This window comes from Schistocerca piceifrons, chromosome 3, assembly GCF_021461385.2.
Source record: "Schistocerca piceifrons isolate TAMUIC-IGC-003096 chromosome 3, iqSchPice1.1, whole genome shotgun sequence".
Classification (NCBI taxonomy): domain Eukaryota; kingdom Metazoa; phylum Arthropoda; class Insecta; order Orthoptera; family Acrididae; genus Schistocerca; species Schistocerca piceifrons.
Genome location: NC_060140.1, coordinates 722856363 through 722878895, shown reverse-complemented (window position 1 = coordinate 722878895; position 22533 = coordinate 722856363). Strand labels below are relative to the sequence as shown.

The 22533-nt window shown below is 38.9% G+C and overlaps 1 protein-coding gene across 2 annotated transcripts in view; it reads right to left on the bottom strand.

Moving 5' to 3' along the window:
- The window catches only part of LOC124788320 (cationic amino acid transporter 4), a 265804-nt gene that overhangs the window by 18919 nt on the left and 224352 nt on the right, over nucleotides 1-22533 (bottom strand). For both annotated transcript variants that reach the window (XM_047255559.1, XM_047255558.1), the window contains 2 exons: nucleotides 17413-17638; nucleotides 11706-11867 (listed from right to left, as the gene is read on the bottom strand). In XM_047255559.1, the coding sequence (XP_047111515.1) occupies nucleotides 11706-11867; nucleotides 17413-17638 (388 nt within the window). The remainder of the gene's footprint in view (nucleotides 1-11705; nucleotides 11868-17412; nucleotides 17639-22533) is intronic.

Below are 22533 nucleotides of genomic sequence, written 5' to 3'. Positions count from 1 at the left end.
TGTAAGTATAATGATGATAGAAATGATGAATCCAGTAATGATGAGAATGGGGTATTTGAAACTATAGTTAATAATGAGGGCAATGTGTTAAGTTAAGAAAGGATTAATGAGGATTTGTTGTATGAAGATCACATGGTAAGTAAAAAGCAAGTGTGTCAACCTGTAATAACAGCAAGTATACAATATACACATGTTAAGTGTTTACTGGCCATTGGTAGTGATTTGATTGGCCTTTTTTTTAATCTATTAAAAACACAGAGGGTATAGTAGTGATGCGTGTTTCTAGAATAAAAATTGTTGGTGCTACTGGTAAGCAATTAAACAGTGTGAAACAAGAGGTGCTATTAACTATGGAATTGGTAGGACAGCTGTTGGAGTGCAATTTGTTGGTGATTCAAAATCTCAGCATTGATGTAATATTTGAGACTAATTTCCCATGCAAACAGCAAGTAGGGGGTTCAACATTCTGTGTTTGATTAATTATGTGGCAATAATGATTACTCCCCCTGTCTGTCTCATTTTTCATGTTTCCTGAGGCAGTCAAACTCTTCTCTTATCCTATCTGTAGTTTATAAGTAAATCAGAAACACTGTCTTTGACTTTCATATAATTTTATGTAGTAATATAGAAATATTGTAGAAAAGGTTTCTCTAGTGTTATCTGTGTGTATGTGTATATGTATATTATGTTGCGTTAGTTATAAGTGATGGAATCGTAACAGGATGGAAGAAAATAAATTGGTACCATGGTAAAAAGAATTTATGTCGGAGAAAGAGTTAAGGTAAACTGAAAATTAAAGGTGTCAGCATATGTGGACTATAATTAATATCTGAAGTAATCAACTCATTGGTGTAGTAGCAGAGACAATATGCAGTATAAACCATCTTGAATACTGGGTATCAATATTACTTGTGGTATAATAGAAGTGTTTTTGTTAAGTGCAATCAGGATATGGAGATAACTATTAGACTATAGAAGTTTGTCATGCTATAGCCTTTTCTAACATTAAGAAATTCCAACTTTAGACATAGTTGCCTGGAGTAATGTGTGAGGAAATAGTAAGCAAGGTTTGTATGTATATCAACCTTCCGGCTAGAATCTTAAGTAGTTTGATGTAATACAGTGAAGTAATAGTTTTGCTAATGATAATTTTGTCTGGTCATTAATGAGAATTAAGTTTGCCTTAACATAAGGAACTGTTACTGTGGAATGTTTTTCAGTAGAGTCAGTTTTGCATTAGATAAGAAGAGTAGGTATTTATTTATTAGATAATGAAACAATAATGAAATAATAAAATAATGAATAATGTTAGGGTCTTAATGGTTAGGGAGCCTGTCTCTGCGTTAGGGATATTTTTTGGGAATGCACTCCACTAGCTAACAAGGTAAGAAATGTAAGTAAACTAATGGAGCTGACAGACAAGATTGAGTAATGGAAAAGATGTTGTTGTTGTGGTCTTCAGTCCTGAGACTAGTTTGATGCAGCTCTCCATGCTACTCTATCCTGTACAAGCTTCTTCATCTCCCAGTAGGTACTGCAGCCTACATCCTTCTGAATCTGCTTAGTGTATTCATCTCTTGGTCTCCCTCTATGATTTTTACCCTCCACGCTGCCCTCCAATACTAAATTGGTGATCCCCTGATGCCTCAGAACATGTCCTACCAACCGGTCCCTTCTTGTAGTCAAGTTGTGCCACAAGCTCCTCTTCTCCCCAATCCTATTCAATACAACTTCATTAGTTATATGATCTATCCATCTAATTTTCAGCATTCTTCTGTAGCACCACATTTTGAAAGCTTCTATTCTCTTCTTGTCCAAACTAGTTATCGTCCATGTTTCACTTCCATACATGGCTACATTCCATACAAAAACTTTCAGAAACGACTTCCTGACACTTAAATCGATACTCGATGTTAACAAATTTCTCTTCTTCAGTAATGCTTTCCTAGCCATTGCCAGTCTACATTTGATATCCTCTCTACTTCAGCTATCATCAGTTATTTTGCTCCCCAAATAGCAAAACTCCTTTACTACTTTAAGTGTCTCATTTCCTAATCTAATTCCTCAGCATCACCTGACTTAATTCGACTACATTCCATTATCCTTGTTTTGCTTTTGTTGATGTTCATCTTGTACCCTCCTTTCAAGACACTATCCATTCCGTTCAACTGCTCTTCCAAGTCCTTTGCTGTCTCTGACAGAATTACAATGTCATTGGCGAACCTCAAAGTTTTTATTTCTTCTCCATGGATTTTAATACCTACTCCGAATTTTTCTTTTGTTTCCTTTACTGCTTCCTCAATATACAGATTGAACAACATGGGGAGAGGCTACAACCCTGTCTCACTCCCTTCCCAACCACTGCTTCCCTTTCATGCCCCTCGACTCTTATGACTGCCATCTGATTTCTGTACAAATTGTAAATAGCCTTTCGCTCCCTGTATTTTACCCCTGCCACCTTCAGAATTAGAAAGAGAGTATTCCAGTCAACATTGTCAAAAGTCTACAAATGCTATAAACGTAGGTTTGCCTTTTCTTAATCTAGCTTCTAAAATAAGTCATAGAGTCAGTATTGCCTCACGTGTTCCCATATTTCTATGGAATCCAAACTGATCTTCCCCGAGGTTGGCTTCTAACAGTTTTTCCATTTGTCTGTAAAGAATTCGCCTTAGTATTTTGCATCCGTGACTTATTAAACTGATAGTTCGGTAATTTTCACATCTGTCAGCGCCTGCTTTCTTTGGGATTGGAATTATTATATTCTTCTTGAAGTCTGAGGGTATTTCGCCTGTCTCATACATTTTGCTCACCAGATGGTAGAGTTTTGTCAGGACTGGCTCTCCCAAGGCCGTTAGTAGTTCTAATGGAATGCTGTCTACTCCCAGGGCCTTATTTCAACTTAGGTCTTTCAGTGCTCTATCAAACTCTTCACACAGTATCATATCTTCCATTTCATCTGCATCTACATCCTCTTCCATTTCTATAACATTGCCCTCAAGTACATCGCCCTTGTATAGACCCTCTACGTACTCCTGCCACCTTCCACAGACAAGATTGAGCAATGGAAAAGATAACTGTTTACAAACAAATGTGATGTAACTGTAATGATGATCTAGTTTTAAATTAGGCAAAATCAGGCAGTTCATATTGTGCAATTCATGACACAGCAGCTGGAATGAGAGATTAACAAAAAGAGCAATATTTACAAGTCATGTGATGCTGCATCATTGGATCTACAGGTTATCTGAGAACTTTAATTTGTGTTCTGAGGAATACTGGGATGAAGAAGAGTAATTGTGCTGATTAACTGATAACTGTGATGCTAGGCTGATGTGAATATTCTGACAGGTCAACTATTTGGTAACATTGTGTGATTTTGTGAGAATTTAATTTTCTGGTTGAATGAGAGTAATACTAAGAGTTGAGTAGACAAATGGGCCTATGATTTGATACAACTTTCATCCCCTTCATTCTGATTTGAGTAGTAATTAAGTTATGTGATGGTGGGTCTATGCTTTTTCTGTAATGTAATGAATAGTAAATCTATGATGTTGCACATCTTGAGTTTTTGCTATTTTGCAAATGGAGAAGAGATCCAAATCCTTTGAGTTTAACCAGTTTCAGACAATTATGACTTAGAGTAATGTTTTGTAGTGTAATGTGCAATTGATTGTAAACTTTATAGTCACCACCTTTTGTACTATAGTCATTTTTAAAGCTAATTATTGTAATGTTATGAGAACTATATAATGTATTTATATATGATGTAATAACTATAATTTGCCGTTAGTGTTAAATATTTTTTTGACTTAAGTTAGAAGTAAAAGTAAGTGTACTAAAGTAGGATACTTTGTCTAATTTTTTCATGTACTTTGGTGGATGAGAACCACCTCCAAGGGAACTGATAGCAGTGCACATCCTTGCTAAGTGCCACATGGACCTCTTGAAGGCTTGGACAGCTTGGTGAGAAAGTGTTTTAAAGCTCATTAAAAGTGTGAAAGTGGTTGCAAAAAGTACTAAACATTGAGCAAGGGAAATCTTTTGTCTAAACATGAACTGCAATGTGCAGTATAAATTTTCAACCCATGAGGATGTATTTTGTTTAGCAAGACAGGATTTGTATAAAATGATATTTATCTTAAAATGTAATCTTTATTTACCAAGAAGGACATCACTTATGATCAAGATGCCCAATTTTTTGTTGAAAGTATAACTTTTAGATATTTTGTGATATTGTACACTGTATGTAATTATTTTGTATGCAGATTTTCGTATGGCCAGTTCACATAAGTATAAATTTGAAAAACATATGTGTCGTAGTTTTGATACATTTTCTGATGTAATATTTTTTGTGTAGATTTTTAGCCCACTGTCTGGGGTCACTTGTGGTCATTGAATTGCCCAGTGAGCTATTTGCCATATCTGTCTGGTCAATCCAATGACGGGGTGATGTGACGAAGCAAACTGGGATATTTTTACTTCCTCTCTTGTTTTGCCATTCGCCTGCTGAAATTCGTTTTTTCACTTTTAAATAATTACTATTAACATACGTGAGTATAATCTGCATTTTCATAAAAGAGGTAGGTTGGCCCTCAGTTTTAAAGTAAGGACACCAGATCTAACTTTGTGCCTAATTTTTATATATGTCATTGATTTTCTAATATATTTTGGTTATTACTAGTTAGTATCTTTCATTATAGGGCAAAATCAGTAATTGCTTCATAAGTTACATTCTGGTGTTGATGTATAAACAAACATAAATTCTGTACTAATTGTAATCATCTGGAAGATGAAATGCTTTTATTCTTAAAGTATCTATTTGGCTCTAGTTGGAGACATGTTAACAAAACCAGCCCTTAGTTATTTCCAAAGTAATTAACAGTTGTGTCAAAAGTATTGTTTACATAATAATATTTGTTAATTTCATGATTAAAACAAATAATTTGACTTAACACTTGTAGTAGGAGAAAATATTAAGAAGATGGAATTTTTTGATGTATTCATTTGATTCAATGGGTTAAGTTTTAATTGTAATTTCTGTAAATTTAACTTTAAACAAAATGTAGTTTGAGTATCTATTATTGTGATGATGTATAAGGGCCTGATTTTTGGTCACAAGACAGTCAGTCCATGGCTGAGTTGCAGACGAGGAACCTGTGTTGGTTAGAATGACAACATTGCATCAACCTAACAGTGTAGTAAGTGTTAGACATTTAGGCCGTGTGTTGTAACAGTGACAGTGTCTGCTCCATATGTACCTTTCTATTCTTCAAGAACTGTGAACTTTGTGGTTAGGCTTTTACTGCTTGTAGGTCTTCAACAGTAAACTATTGTAGGAGTATGTGGATGGTTCACCTGCTAACTATTAATGAGGCTTATAGGAAGTTAGAACAATAGTGCACTGGCCATATATAACTGTGTATTATTGGGGGGTTGTGAAAATTGATAGTAAAAGACTATGAAATGCAACTGTGCACCTGTCAGCTACATCATTTACAGTAGACAGTAGTTGCACATCCAACTCCTATTTTTTCAGCCAGTACATCAACACCAAGGACAAGAAATGAAGAAATAAATACAAGTAGGCAACCCTCTACAAGATGAGCAGGAAAAACAATTCTATAATACATGAAATGTATTTGCAGTTGTGAATATGAACAACTATAAGCTGTATAAAGGAATAACAACAATGAAAATTTGTGCCGGACTGGGACTTGAACCCAACTTTCCCGCTTATTGTGAATGGTTGCCTTAACTATCAAGCTATCTGAGCATGGATCACATCCAAACCCAAAGTTCCATATGTCATCAACCCTGTGTGTACAACCTGCACTCATACATCCATTACATATATTCCCATACAGAGGAGACATTTTAATTGAAAGTCACTTGCCTGGTGTCAGCAGGTAAATATTATATTGCAGTGCCTGTGGTGTTCAGAAGTACAATGCATGTTTTTTAGCCATGCATGCATGTCCAAAGGAACAGGCACTGTGGCAGCTACAGCCATTATGAAATACATGAAATGTATTCACAATTGCAAACATGGACAACCATCATTGTTGTCAGTCCATTATACAGCTGATGTTTGTTTGAGATCAAATATCTGCAACTGGGCAGCCAGATGCCAAAAGACACAGGTGGGCAGACGTGGACAAACAGCTGACCTAGGGGCAGTTAGGCAGCCTATGCAAAAGTGCTGAATTGTCCAAGTGCATGCAGGCAGGGGTGGCCATGTAGCCTGCATATGTATAGAATGTGTGCAACAGGACCACCTGGTGGGTAATCTATACTCATTGCACCTGCCTGAGGGATGGCCACAAGTATCCAAACCTGTACCCTCTGGGGCAGCTATGTTGGTAAACACAGATGACTGGCTCTTTTTATCAGTTAATGGTAGAATATATTAAGAAATTTATTAAACATAAACATTAAATTTGCTCATCTAACCTGGATAATGCTTACATACATACTTTTGAAAGTATTGGCACATGGATGATATTCTCTATAAAAAATTACACTATCAGCAATAAAGTTGGGAAAATAGAAAAGATGTAATGAAATAAACGGCCTTATATTTAGATATGACTTTGCAATAATCTCTAAAAATCTCCTAGCTGAATTAGTATAAATGAATCTCTGGAAGTTAATACCACAAGAAAAGACAAAATTGTTAAGGCTTTCGTGGCCACTTGTTGACAAACTGCCTATTGGCTTCTGTCTCGGGTTCTTCGCCCGACGTTCATCTAATGATTTTTCTGACATTTTGCCAGCACGAGTGGCTGGCATTGTCAAAGCTTCACCCTCCATTGCCGGTGGTGAACTGGAGGCGAGCTCGCGGCCGCAGACTATATGTACCTGGCGCGCCAACGTCCGAGGGCTTCTCCGCGGTCATTTCCGGTGCGGTTCTCCTCTTGCTACCTGCGATGGTCATTCACTGCAGTACGGGAAGCCAGGATCCGTTTACCTTAAGGCTTTCCTCTTTCTTGTTGAAACTGTTCACGTGTTTTTGGATTTCTACAGCTTCTCTGAACAAGCGCGTGTGATAGTGCTTCTCTACAGCCAGAACTTCCGCGTCAGCGAATTTTATTACGTGGTCGGTCTCATTCAGTGCGTGCTCTGCCACAGCCGATTTCTCCACCTGCCCCAACCTGCAATGTCACTTATGCTCTTTGATCCTGGTGTTAATTGATCGTCCAGTCATTCCGACATAAACTTTTCCGCATGTGCATGGTATACGGTATATTCTCGACATTGCAAGTGGGTCTCTTTTCTCTTTCGCCGATCTAAGACACTCTTTGATCTTCCTTGTCAGTTTGAAAATCATCTTTACGCCGTGTTTGTGCAATACACGGCCGATTCTGTCCATCACTCTGGGAATGTATGGCAGAAAGGCCGTACCCGACATTTCTTTTTCTGGTTCCTTACTTCGTCGAGTGTTTGGCTCTGTTACACTTCTAATGTAATTTGTGGAGTACCCATTGCTCCTCAGAACAGTTTACAGGTGTTGCATTTCCTGTTTGAGGTGTTGAGGCTCACATATTCGTCCTGCTCTCGTTACGAGCATACTAATCATGCCTCTTTTCTGGCTCGGGTGGTGGTTTGACAGTTTGTGCAGGTATCAGTCCATATGTGTTGGTTTTCGATACACGCTGTGTCCCAGGTTTTCACCGTCCCTTGTGACCAGCACATCTAGAAATGGCAGTTTCTTGTCCTTTTCTACTTCCATGGTAAATGTTATGTTGGCTTGGAGGCTGTTCAAGATCAAAGAGTGTCTTAGATCGGTGAAGGAGAAAAGAGACCCACTTGCAATGTCGGGAATATACCGTACGCCGTGCACATGCGGAAAAGTTTATGTCAGAATGACTGGACGATCAATTAACACCAGGATCAAATAGCATAAGTGACATTGCAGGTTGGGGCAGGTGGAGAAATTGGCCGTGGCAGAGCACGCACTGAATGAGACTGTCCATGTAATAAAATTCGCCGACGCGGAAGTTCTGGCTGTAGAGAAGCACTATCACACGCACTTGTTCAGAGAAACTGTAGAATTCCAAAAACACCTGAACAGTTTCAACAAGAAAGAGGAAAGCCTTAAGGTAAACGGATCCTGGCTTCCTGTACTGCAGCGAATGACCATCGCAGGCAGTAAGAGGAGAACCGCACCGGAAATGACCGCAGAGAAGCCCTCGGATGTTGGCGTGCCAGGTACATATAGTCTGCGGCCGCGAGCTCGCCTCCAGTTCACCACCGGCAATGGAAGGTGAAGCTTTGACAATGCCAGCCACTCGTGTTGGCAAAATGTCAGAAAAATCATTAGATGAACGTTGGCCGAAGAACCCGAGACAGAAGCCAATAGGCAGTTTGTCACTAGAAAAGACTTAGGGATCTCAGTGATAGAAATAGAATTCATTGGTAATGTCAAAGATATACAACAATTTTTATTTTAGATATCAGCTTAATAGAAAAGAATACATAGGGTAAAAAAAAAAAAAAAAAAAAAAAAAAAAAAAAAAAAAAAAAAAAAAAAAAAGAAGAAGAAGAAAAAGAAGAAGAGAAATGCCCCATATGAAAAGATTCACAAAATGCTAACCGTGCACAGAACATCATACCCAACCATATTTTCAACAAAATAAAAACAATTACAAACAGTGGAAAGTCCAGGACTGAATAATAACAATACAGGAAGGATAGATTGCTACTCTCCACATTCACACAACAACTCATATACATATGTCCACTGTGTCAGGGCACTCAGACACAATTATGATTGTATCTGTACCTGATGGGAACAGCAGTCTAATTGTGGTGGATAGTGGGTGTATGGAAGAGGTATCAGATGGGGAGAGTGAGGGATGGCAGGAGAGAATCATGGGAAGATGCCAGTGCTCCAGCTATAAAATTCTCCTGGACTGCAGTCCTAAATTCCTGAATCTCATATCCCAGAGGGAAACACTTGCCCTCCAGAATCTAGAGCAGCATGCATGATGTCACCTCAAGAAACTGTCCAGTCGCATCACCTTCTACCACTATCCACCACACCACAAGAGCCTCCATCAAACTTCCCCTGCATCCCCAAAAGCCGCCAAACCCCACCATGTAGACCTGCTACATTTAACATAGCCTCAGAAACTGCCTCCCACCACCCTTTAGAACCCAGAACCTAAACAGACCCATAAAATAGTCATGAATCTCTCCTCAAAAAGCCTCAGTCCCACAGAAGTATTAGCCCATTCCAAACACATTATCTTTCATTGCACTCCCAAATTCAGTTGTGCAGGGCTTGTTAAAAACCTTCTCTCTATCTTCTGTCATCTACAGCAGAGACATTTTTCATCACTGTCATAGACTCAATCCGAAACCAATACTGAGTCCTGCCTGACTCAACTTACTCCTCCATTCAACCATGACTCATCTCTGCTGCCCCCAAATCACTCCATGTTAACTTTCCAGAATTTTATAACCTTTAACCCTGCTTCATAGTAATTCTCAAAATACCTCAACATGGAAACCAACCTCACATCTGCAGAAAGGCCTACAACTCACCATCTAAAACTGATGCCTGCATTGTATACCTACCTGCCAACAAAGAATCCCCACATCCTTATCTCCTACATGCTTCTTAAATTTCATAAACCCAACAACCACCCAGAATGCACCATTGTCCCCCAAAGAGAGAATCTCTGCCCTGTGGACCAACACCTTCAGCTTAACTGTAAGCTACTCTCATGTGTAAAAGACATCAACCATTTCCTTCAATGACTCTGCACACTTCCTGTTCCTTTACCTATTCAGTGCCCTGTTTGTTACTGTTGATGCAACCTCCCTCTACATCTACACTAACATACTCAGTCAACATCTAGCCTTTATTGAGCACTGCCTTTTCCAATGCCTGACTGACTTCAAACCTACACATCCTTCCTGGTCACCTATAATTACTTCTCCTTTAAAGCCATGACCTAGGACTGGCCTGGTACAGCAATTGGCACCCACATGGCACTGTCCTATGCTAACCTATTCATGGGCCATCTGGAAGAACCTTTACTAACCACCCAGAATACCAAATTCTCAATTGGCTGGGATTCATTGGTGTCATTTCATGATCTGAACAGAGGGTGAGGACACATTATTCACATTCCTCCAGAAGCTCAATATTTTCTCCCCAATTTGCTTCACCTGGTCCCCTCAGCCCAACTAGTTACTTTCTTCAATGTTGACCTTCACCTTGAGGATGGCTACCTCTGTCGACAACAAACCTACCAACCATGAACTTGAATCTATACTTCCACTTTGACAGCTGCCACCCATTCCATACCAAGAAGTCTGTTCCATATAGGTTAGCCATCCATAGTCATTGCATCTGCAGTGGTAAGCAGTTCCTCTCCAAATATTCCAAAGATCTCATTGACACCTTCACAGGCCTAAATTATCCTCACAGCCCTGTCCACAAACATATCTCCCATGCCTTGCCTCACCAGTCCCCTGCTACCCTTCACATACCAACTGTCCAGCCACAAAGTAACATTTCTCTTGTGACACAGTACTACAAAGGACTGGAGCAACTGAACCACATGCTCCACCAGGATTGCGCCCTGAAATTAGAAATATCCTCTGCACTATCCTCCCTACCCCTGTCATAGTGGTATTCCACTGCCCTACCAGGGTATGAATATCACTGTCAAATCCTGCTCCACTCCTTCTCCAAGCCTCCTACCGCATGGCATACATCCCTGCAATACACTCAGATGCAAGACCTGCCCCATACATCCTCCCACTATCACCTATTACTGTCCTGTCAGTGACATCTCCTACCCCATTACAGGCAGGGCCACCTGTGCAAGCAGCCACTTGATTTATCAACCACAGTGCTGCAGTCTATCAGGCATGACAACAAAAAAGCAGTTGGCACACATGAATGGCCACCACAAAACTGTGACTAAGGGACAGCTGGATCACACAATTGCTAAACATGCCTCACAACATGATGTGCTTCAGTTTTATGACTGATTCACAGCCTGTGCCATGTTTATCCTTCCAACCGACACCAAATTTTCTGAATTGTGTTGGTGGGAAATCTCCGTACAACATATCCTTCATTTCCATAACCCTCCTGGCCTCGACATTCATTAGTCCCTGTGATCTACCTATCTACAACCCTCCTTGTTCCCACTCCAGTACTATGCATACCTTCTATGCTGCCAGCACATTTAAACAGTTCTTTCCTCTACTCCTCTTTCTTAAGCCTCTAGATGCTGTACGTAGCAGCCATATCCTGTCCCTACCACATCCCTGCATGCTTCCACAGATAGCGCCAGAACCTTCCCCAAGCATTATGTTGCTAACCCTCTCCCTCCCCACCCACTCCTCTTCCTTATTCCCAGTGCCCAACCATGCTACATTGCCGCTAACACCAGACACAGTCACAATTGTAGTCAGGCCTTAACGCCAGAGAGAGTGGCCATGTGTGTGTAAGTTGTTGTCCATAAATTTCATACTTCTCAAAGAAGGACCTAGTTTGAAAGCTGATAATTTCTAGCTTTCTGTTTCACTCTGCCTGTCTGTGACTCAATGCTTCTTCTGTGTGTTCAGTAGCAATTTATTCTTCCACATTGTTGTGAAAACTGTAACAATAGCATCAACAACCATACTGTAAAACATTCTGTTAGTTTAAATTCAAAAGTAATCCATAATAAGTCATTACTCACCAACTGCCATCCACACTACAAATCGTACCCAGGTAAGTGAAGGAAGATTCACCATGAGAGCAATGTTGAAGAAAATACTCAGTGATGGTATTATAGGAACGTAGGGCACCTTGAAACGCAGACCTAATGTATTTTGTTGATGAGAGCCCATAACCAAAACACCTGTAACAGTAATAAGATATCATGTACAGTGTTTTGGAAGGACAACTATACAAGGCTCTGGGAGGATTTGTAACTTTTGAAGAAGGTGGGAGTGTATGGTTTTGGTGAGATAGGATTTAGGTATTAGTTCCTGGGAAGAGTGCAGGCTTTTTAAAGAGGGATTGTTGATCATCTTAAAGTAGACTCTTGGTATCCTTATGGCAAATTCTATAAATAGAGGTATCAAAGACCTGGTACAGAAGCTCCCTCAATACTCCTCTGAGCCAAGCAGCTCTCTGGCAGACCACTTGTGGAACTTTAAGGAGATGATATGCTCTTATTTCTCTTGATTAATATTGGAAAGATCTTTGGAAACTTAAATTAAAAATTTAAAACTAATATAACAAACTATATTTAGACAGACAGAAACATGATATCTGTTAACTGCTGAAACTGCAAACACAACAGCAATTTCAAATAGTGAAAGACAGGTTGCTCTGTTGTTTGATGAAGAAGTAACCAACAAATTTCTATATTAAATACAAGCTTAGTTTAAAGTTAGTTGTTTGCTGTTAAATAAAACATTGCACTGGTCATAATTCAGCCCTACTTGTAACAAAGCTGATGATTCCTTCCAGCTGTTATGCTTTTCTTCTCCCAGAAATTATTACAATTTCTTTGTTCAAATTTTGTGATGTCATCTAAAGATCTCAAATATTGACCCAGGGCCTAGTCAACTTAACTTCATTATCTACTACATTCCTATGGTTATCAGGAGTTAATGGGCTAGCTAGGTTGCCTAAAAACTGTGCTAAGTACAAAACATCAGTAATTTTGGTTTTTGTTGTGATTGTTCATATTTAAGTGTAAACCTGATTACTAATTTCCTGATAAAGTAGATGAGAAAGATGTATAAATAACAATGTATCCCTCCAGTCAAAGATGAAAATGTTTTAGCAACATTTGCACTCACTTAATTACAGAGTAATTAGCTTACTTAGTAAAAACATTGTTACTGAAATAGAATCCCATATTTTGTCAAACCAGCTAGTGTGATTTAATAGAAATGATTTCTGTATCTAAAGGTCTTTTTTAAAACAAATTTCCCTCATATTCAGTTACTCAAAGTGTAAATCTTTAATTATAATTTATGAAAATTCAGAAGAACAACAATATCTAAATTCAGTAGTACTTATTATAAACCTATACAAGAGGCAGGTTGGAAGCCATTTTAAATCAGTCTGCAATGAGTTTGAATGGAGCAAGACCTAAGTCCATTAATATGTGGAAATATCCTGCAGACAATGCATAGTAGTATAAATTGTAGGTCAGAAATATTCTAGAGTTCATCTAGATTTCATGTCTAGGACTTTATTCAGTAACTCAATGAGGGTTTAAAATGATTAAATGGGTAGTGAATGTGTAATTAGTATCATGGACTATGTCAAACTTCAGTAATGCTAACTGTAAAAATAGGGTCAGACTGTGAACTGTATTATTCACAATGACAATTACTGTGCACATTATTTACGTATTAATATATTAATATGACTGTTAGATTTCAAGGACAGTAATATGAGAACTTTATACAATGACTGAACTCAAGGCATTTCACCCATAGTTGCAACTAACAAATTTGAGATGCTGTCTCCCAATGAAACTGAAACTGATTCAGTGAGACACACTTCACCTGCTGGGGCGCTTGCTGTGGCCTGTGTCCAGGGAAAGAAAGCACAAGAGAGTAGGGGTCTGTTGACTGTCAGCAATTCAAGTGAACAACATCACCATAGGTACTTAGTATGTATGCCTGGACACTTCATTCTACATGTTAAAGAGACTTTTCCAGCATTGAGAAAACAAGTTGCAACAAACAGTAGGTTGTGCACACTTAGTATGTATGCCTGGACACTTCATTCTACATGTTAAAGAGACTTTTCCAGCATTGAGAAAACAAGTTGCAACAAACAGTAGGTTGTGCACACTTAGGAAAAAATAATGTACATCATCTCACCTCTGAGGTCATACTTGGATCATTCTAGTGACTGGCAGAGATGGCTGAGAACACCAGCCTCTTCATATTTCTAGGAAGCTAACAGTCTGTTGTATTGTATCGAGAACTGATTATGACCCCTGGTTCTGAGTCAATTGATTGGTTTCAAACAGAGACTTTGAAGATTCTGTGCCATGTTAGGCTGCTGCTACTTGCTAGCCTTGCACCATTGTCCGCCTAAGTGGGTCAGCGGTAAACTTTATAGGCAAGGCTGATACCCAGGCAGCTGACTTTGTGTGGAGTACACACCAGAGGTTTTTAGATTAAATGTACCTCCATCCAGATGATACAATGAGAGCTGTATGAGAACCCAAAATGGTGTTAGTGTAAAGGCCAAAGTATGTGCTGTAAAGCTGGAACTATTAAAAGCCTTTTGGTCAACTGTTTAACCAGGTTTTGAAGTGCTCCTAAAAAGACAATGGAACTCACGTAATACCAGATACAGAAAATGGGCTAAAACCTGAAAGTGATAGCAGTGAGTTATTTTTGGTGAATTTAAATGTATATCAAAAGGGAAGACTGATAAGAAATGGAAGTGATACATTCACCAACCATAAGCAAGAAATGCAAATCCTTCAGGATGTGTACTGAAGTTGCTTACAAGGTTATGTGGGCAAAACACAATATCAAGGATGGACACAACTTCATAACTGGATTCTTCTATTAACAATCAGACTCATCCCCAAATGTAAGAGAAAACATTAGGCCTACAGAAAACCTGAGATACCTAGTAAATATATTGTTCATTCACACCATCATCATTGGAGGAGACTTTAATCATCCAACAAACAACCCAATACTAAATGATTTTGTCAAAAATTACCTAGAAAAGAGACCTAAGAAGACAGCTCATGATGAAATTATATTGGAACTATTATCAACAAATAGACTTGATCTCTTTGAGGACATTCATGTTGAATTGCTTCGGTGATGAATGATTGCCAAAGTACAAAGGGCAACTAAAACATGTAGAAAGAGTTACATGTTCGGCCAACTAGATAAAAAGGCAACATTGTCATAACTCGAGGTGGAACTTGTAAATTGCTTGCACTGCAGGTTTTGATGAAAAGGTGCACAATCTAATAACAATAAGTCACACGCGACCACACAAGATATTGTTTAAGAGGTTCAAATGAGCCAAGATTTTGTACATGATTTTTACTTGAGAATTTAAAAATTCACAGAGTTTCTGAAAACTATAACAATTCTAATCTTTCACAAGAGTGTGTTTGTGGGCTGGACTCACAGGTACAGAAAATAAAATCTATGAGTTTCTTTTCTTGAAGGCCAGAAAAGCTATAATAGATGTAATGAAAGACTAAGACAATGCTGAGTGTGTTCTCTGAAACCCATGGAACTATACAATATGAATATGCACTGGTAAGACAAACGATAACAAAATGTATTATCAAGGAGTTCTCTAATGATCTTATGTTGCAGTTTGGCATAAAATACCTCTCAAAGGAGTAAGACTCACCTCTGCATCACATCAATGCTCCAACTCATTCATCACAGTTAGTCCAGTTTTTCATGGTAATAAAATGGAATTCCATTTGTATGTCAAGCTTCTTGCTCTCCAGTCACGTCTCCTTGACACATTTCTAGTTTTCAAACTAAAAATGACCCCATAAGGGTTCAGTTTTGGGGCTAGAGAGGAGATAATGCAGAATGTGGTTTTAGACATGAAGGTCTTTCCAGGGGACAACTTTCAAAACGGTTTTCCACTGTAGACAGAAATGTAGAGCAAATGTATGGTGTTCCAAGTGGCCTAGTTTGAATGAGATCTCACATTTAGGATTTTTGTGGTTATTCTTAATCACTTCAGATAATGCCAGGATGGTTAATTTGAAAAGGACATGGCTAATTTCTTCCACATACTGTCCAATCTGTACATCTAACCCATCTCTGGTTGCCTCATCACTGACTATGTATTAAATCCTAGTCTTTCTTCCTTCCTTCATGAATTAGAGTTCTAACCTGTCATTTAAAATATTTTTTTTTTCTGGCTAATAATGAGGTACACTGTGTGATCAAGTGGTTCCACACACTTCTTAGTGGACATTTGTATGAGGTATGTCCACCATTCTTCACCTTTATAACAGCTTTAACTCTGCTGGGAACACTTTCAGTGAGGTGTCTGAATGTTTGTGGAAGAATACAAGCCCATTTTTCCTCAGGAGCTGGATGTTGGCCCCTAGGATCGAGAGTAAAGTCAACATTCCAACTCATCCCAAAGTTGGGGTTCAGGTTGGGGCTCAGAGAAGGTCAGTCTAGTTCAGGAATGTTATTGTCCACAAACCATTATCTCACAGATATTGCTTTATGGCTGGGTGCACTTCATGTGCACTTCATGTGCACATCATCATCTCATAAATATTGCTCTACTGTACACAGTACACACTGCTATAATATGTGTTCATATCCTTTCTCATCTAGCATTTTCTTAAGCACAATCTACATCTGAATCCATATCACCCCTCTGCAAGTCACACCCAAGTGTTTGGCAGAGGCGACCACATCCTAATCAAGAAAATCTCCCCTCTACTGCAACACATTTCCTCCCACAAGATTGTCACAGGGTATAGCATGATTCAGCACTCATGTCATTTGTGTCCAGTCATCTGCTATCCAGTGGTGTTACTCTTTATGCCATCTCAAATCTGCTTAGCACCGACTACAGATATGTGTGGCAAGAGCAGCTGCACAACTATTCCTTTTATTCCCTGCTCACAGTCATTGTCTTAGCCAGACTGCTGGTAGCATTTTGAAACTTTTCAAGGATTCCTCTGGCTGATCTCATTCGATTTTTTTTACAACTACCCTCTACAATGCTTGACAGTCCGTGTCTGCCAGTACATGAGGTCTGCTTGGTCTTCATTCAGCTGTGGTTTGTACCTTCATGTTGCCACTTCACAGTCATGTCACTAGCAGTTGATATGGGATCTTTACAAGTGTTGTACAAGTGTTGTATAAGTGTTGTGGATTTATTACCCAGATGACATCCAATGAATAGTTCATGTCCAAAGCCTCTGAGCTCCCCTGACTGACCCAGTCTGCTGTTATTGGTTCTCTGCTGATAATACAATACTCCCCAACTCCTTTTATACTGCTGGGTCTGCCTCTCATGACATCTAGTGGTTAGTTCTACATTACATGGGAGGGTCTTGATGCTTTTGATCTATTAGTATACAATGTGCAACGAGTGTGGCAGAGACAAAGATGAATGGAAAGCTTAGTCGCCAACACAGTCATCTAGTACATCTAACAGGAAAAAAATCAGATTTTCATTTTCAACTTCAAGTTGAGCACACATGGCTCACAGGTCTTACAAATTTGTAAATACTGTGCGGTACATGATGGATTGTTCTGCTCCAATAGAAATATCAGTTCTCATACACATACTAAATTTAAAGTAGAAGGCTTCAGCCATGGCACGTATACTAACATTGCTATGTATAGAGAATGTACTTGTGATTTAAAAATTGTGCAGTGTAGTATACAAGACATACAACTCACATCCACAGAGGCAGAAAAACAAGAAGGAAGTCATCAGAACAGCCCACCAAACTCCTGCACGAAGCTCATTCTCACAAAGCTGAACTTGTACAGCAAATGCTACACTGAGGCAAATGAACACAAAGATTGCTCCTGACACAGCACTGCCTGGGGAACAGCCACCAACCAATGGCCTCATCCAATTGCAACTGGACTTAAGGTGCCCTGCTGACACCAGCTCCAACATCTGAAACAGAGAGATTGATATTCTACCAACATAGGACAAAAGTAATTGAGTACATACTGTATATTTTAGAAAGAATCAGAACTTGATACCATCATAAAACTACTGCACATTGTTCAATTCTGACAGCTTCCACTACATAAAAGGAGAAGAAAGTGGAGCACTGACAAGTAGAAGTGCCAAGTAGTGAACATACACTAAAAAGTTAAGTTTTATCCTTCAAACATATGTACATATGTATTTTGTAACATGATAGTGTCAATGTTGAGCATACAAATATGCCTAAGATGGCTACTGTGAGTGAGTGAGTGTGATATATATAGACAGTGACAGAGAGAGAGAGAGAGAGAGAGAGAGAGAGAGAGAGAGAGAGAGGGAGAGAGAGAGAGGGAGAGGAGGGGGTGGGGGTGGGGGAGTAATTATTTCCTGCATTGTACTCTGATTTCTCTCATTTTATATCAGAGCCGCTACTGAACAGTTTTGATTCTTTGTTGCCACTGACAACATATGTTGAGAATTTTTCAATAAATTCTGATTTCTTAAAAATAAATTTAAGTTGTCCAGTCACATTAAACAAAGGGTCACTACTTTCTATAATTCACAAGTAAAAAAGAATACTCCAAAACAAGATTTTTCTCATTGCTTGACATATTATTTGTTCTAAAACCATTAAAGACATAACACTGTGGCGTCGCAACTAGTGCGCGATTGCCCATTTGCCTATTAAAAGCTTTACTTCAGAATGTATGTGGGCTGCAATGTAAGCCAGTAGAGTATTATACGGTCAGTAACGGACAAATTGTGTACTGCAGACTGACGTCACGACCATCTGTTGCAGCTGCGCGTGTGAAAGCAGTGGAGTAGCACTGGCAGGCCACTTACATTATACGAAACTAAAAATATTAATAACTAATAAAGGAATAACCTGAGAAATGTCATATTTGATGTACATCCTTCTGTTGTGACAAAAAACAATATGTCAAAGTCTGAGATCAAAAATAGTTGTATTTTGGAAGTTAGTAAAATTCCAAAAAAAACTAATTTTCCGACAGTCAAGAATTTAAATAAATACAGTGATGTAATAGTTCACCTTAAGTGACTATGTACGATGATCTGATAACACTTTCAGTGTTCATATATAAATTTGGAAAGTTTTTAGTTTCAGAAAACCTCTGTGACTTTTCTATAATAATAATTTCAAGAATTCTAAGTAAATATGTGTATTGTGTGTTAGGGTGCGTGTGAATGAGAATGCATGCGTGAGAGTATGTGGGACATTTGGCATTATTAAAAATCATTCATGTAATTCTCTACAGGAACTGGCAAGTGTTCCAACTCTGTAACATGGGAACGAATCCACTAGTGGTTCCCCTACTAGTGAATGTCAGATGTCCAAGTATGTATGCTTATGTATAAGACAGCCAGAACATTCGCGACTACATAATAAATTTCCAGTTGTAGAGTAAGGCTTATAGTTCATTTTGTTTTGTTTATTTAATTAGAGAGTTTTGTGTTACTTAATTTGATGACGTCAATGAGCCTAGAGAATTGGTTGGTGCTTGCTAGATTTTGGCGCGAGCCGCTCCCTAGAAATGAGTTCTCATTGGTCGTAAGTGCTGACAGCTAATGAGAAGGGAGACGGTTGGCCGCCTAGTGAGGAGATATAGTTTTGAGTGTGGGAGAGTGAGAGGGGAGTCGCGAGCTAGCTTTGATTGGAGGCTGTTATGCTGGATGTGACTTTTCGCATTATGTGTGAGATGAAGTCTTGGAATGACTTCTGCGTTATGGTCCAGTGCTAATGGTATCTGGTAGTGACCAGAAACTGTTTATGAAAACTTTAGAGTGTTGTGATAATTCGTTCCAACGAAAATCGCGAGTGAACTTTGAATTATATAGCGTGGAAGTACTGAGTATATTCTTACTGAGTATTTTATGGCGAGCATAAACTTTAACTAAAGGTAACCACTGAATATCATGTGTAGAAGTAATTGGCAAATCATTGACTGTGTTACAAGTAATTGGTTTAGGAATTTGGGAGGTAAAAGTTCTGGCTGTTTTAGGTATGGTGATAACTGTGAGCAGACACTTTAGTAATTTTCGTAAATGTGGGATGATGATCTTGCTTAATGGCATCCCTTTTCCAAATCAGTTCTTTAAAGTACATAGAAAATTTTCAGAAAATTTTACTTATAGTGGCCTGCGGTGTGTAGCTATAAGGTTACAGTTTCCTCAACACTGCTTTTCTGTGATCTCATAAGTAGCTGCAGTCAGGAGTTTTACGTGCAAAGATCTACCACTGTAAAGAGGTAGGTGAATAAAAATTATAAAAGAAATTGCATTGCAGCAGCAAGGTATAACCCGTTGCAATTGGTGCATCGCATGTATGCACGTAAAAATCCGTCGCAGTTGGTGCATCGGCTGGGAAACGATAATGAAACATTTCATTAAAAGCAGTAGTGTGTGTGTAACCAGACAACAAAAAAAGTGGTCGCGAATAAATAGGAACTGGGGAAAGGACAAATATTAAGAGTGAACTATCGCCACATGGACAGAAAGACAGTGATAACCCATGTTTGATGTGCTTGGCAGATGTATTTTGTGGTTATATCGTGCCAACTGAAGTAGCTGATAACGGCGACATATGGCAGACTACGAGCTACAAGACGATACGATGGCGGCAGTGGAAGCAGTTGGCAGCGCTGACCAGAGTAGTGGCCCGTAAACTGGTACGGCGGCCCAGTGTATGGTGATCGGACCTGCAGCCTCAGCTAGCCGTGTTGGAGACATCAGAAGTGCAAAGTTAAGTAGTGTGTTTTTCAAAACTTTGTGTGTGTGTGTGAAAAAAACTGAATAAAGTGGCTGAGTGTAAGCAAACAAACATAGAGGATGAACTGAGGGTAGACAGGGGGAAAGAACAAGGGGAAGAGATTTTTGATCCCATGAACTTTAGCTTGGATGTGTCCCAACCCAATTTCAGTAGTAGTTTGACAGAGTCACTAAGTGTTAATTATGGATCGGAGGTGGAACAGAGTGTATCAGATCCCAGTGTTTCAGATCTACCTGTGGCAGTAGCTAATATTAATGGAGACATTGTATCAGTAAATGATGGGGCGAAAGATAGTGTGGCAGATATGTTAATGAGTCTTTTGGCAAAACTGAATGGTTTAGATGCTAATATGATGAAAATGGATTCTAATATGACGAAAATGGGTACCTCATTAAGTGATGAGATGGAAGCTAAAATGACGAAAATGGGTACCTCATTAAGTGAGGAAATGGAAGCTAATATGACCAAATTAGGTTCTGATATGACAAAAATGGGTTCTGAGATAGATTCAAAAATGAGTGGGTTAGAGTCAAAAATGAGTAATATGGGAGAGGAAATAGAATCTAAGCTGGATTCAAAAATTTCAGATCCAAGAGACTGTTGGAAGCACGACATGGCAGTGCTTAGTAATAATGTAAAAATTGAAATAAATCAGGTTGAACAGGAATGTACGCAAACTATTGTTCAAGTAAAAAGTGAATTAACTACACAAATCGAACAAGTTACTGATGACCACCAGAAATTTAAAGTGCGTATACATTCAGAAATAGTCAAGGCTCATGAATACATCAAAGGGGTAGAAAATTATAGTGAAATAAATCACGCTGCCTTAGAATGTAAATTGAAGGGAAATAAAGATAAGTGTGACAACTTGGGGCTCAGGTAATAAATAAAGTCACTGGCTTGGAAACTCATATGAATCAATTCAGTGAAAGTATGAATGAGCAATTGTGTGAGAATGACTGTTGGCTAACAAAACTAGAACTGTGTGTTACTAGCAATAGTGGTAGCATTATGTCTAGTGGAATAGTAGCATCCACTGAGATTGTTTATGTCACCCATTGACAGTTTCTCAAGTTTGATCCCAATAAAAGTGTACATCCACGTGAGTTTTGGAATGACTTTGAGGATATGTTGCCTAAAGTGTGGAGTGATAAGCAGAAGATCGGATTAATTATTTCAAACTTAATGGGGGAGTCAAGAATTTGGGGGAACTTGGCCTCAGAAAAATATACTAAATTACAGGAATTTAAATGCGCTTCCTTTGAGGAGTACTGGGGTAAGTGAAAGCAAATGGATGTACTTAACCATTTCTGGTCTGGGGAAAAATACGACCCCAAGAAAGAAGGAATAAAAAGATTTGTACAAAGGTGGGTAACTGCTCTATCCTATCTTAGTAATAAAGTAGAAACAGAGTACATCATTTTGGGGGTAGAAAATAAGTTACCTTGGAATTGAAAGAATAAAATAATATCTGCACCTAGAGACAATGTAGATAAATTTGTACAATATCTAGAACATGTTGAATCAGTACTCAAAGAGGAGGAAAGTGCGAGAAGAGAGTATCGCCCTCCTGTTAGGCAGAATGACAATCACACTGGTGTAAACATAAGCAGAATGAGTGTGCAGAGAGGAGGCGGATATCGAGGTAGGTCACGAGGGAGAGGCAGGACATATGATAATCGGGTCAGTGACCGGGGGCAGTTCGGAGACGGCTGACAGATGTCAGGGGGTGATGCAACCAGCTGGCGAAGGACGTCAGTTAGCGGTGACGCACCATGGTCGGAAAACTTGTAGCTGTCTACGATTATGCTAGCATTCGTAGACAATGGCATTCCCAGTTAAACCCGCTGGCAAAACCATCCATAAGAAAGGCACCAGTAAAACCACCTAGCATTAATATAGTTGCTACAAAAGAAGGGAAGAATAATGGGGAGCAACAAGAGACAGCAGAATTAATTAAAGTAGAGTTAATGGGGCACAGTAATATTAACAATAAGAATAACAACACGCTTGTCAAAGAAATACGTACTGATAATAAGGTTTTGAATCAGGAGGTGAAGATAAATCT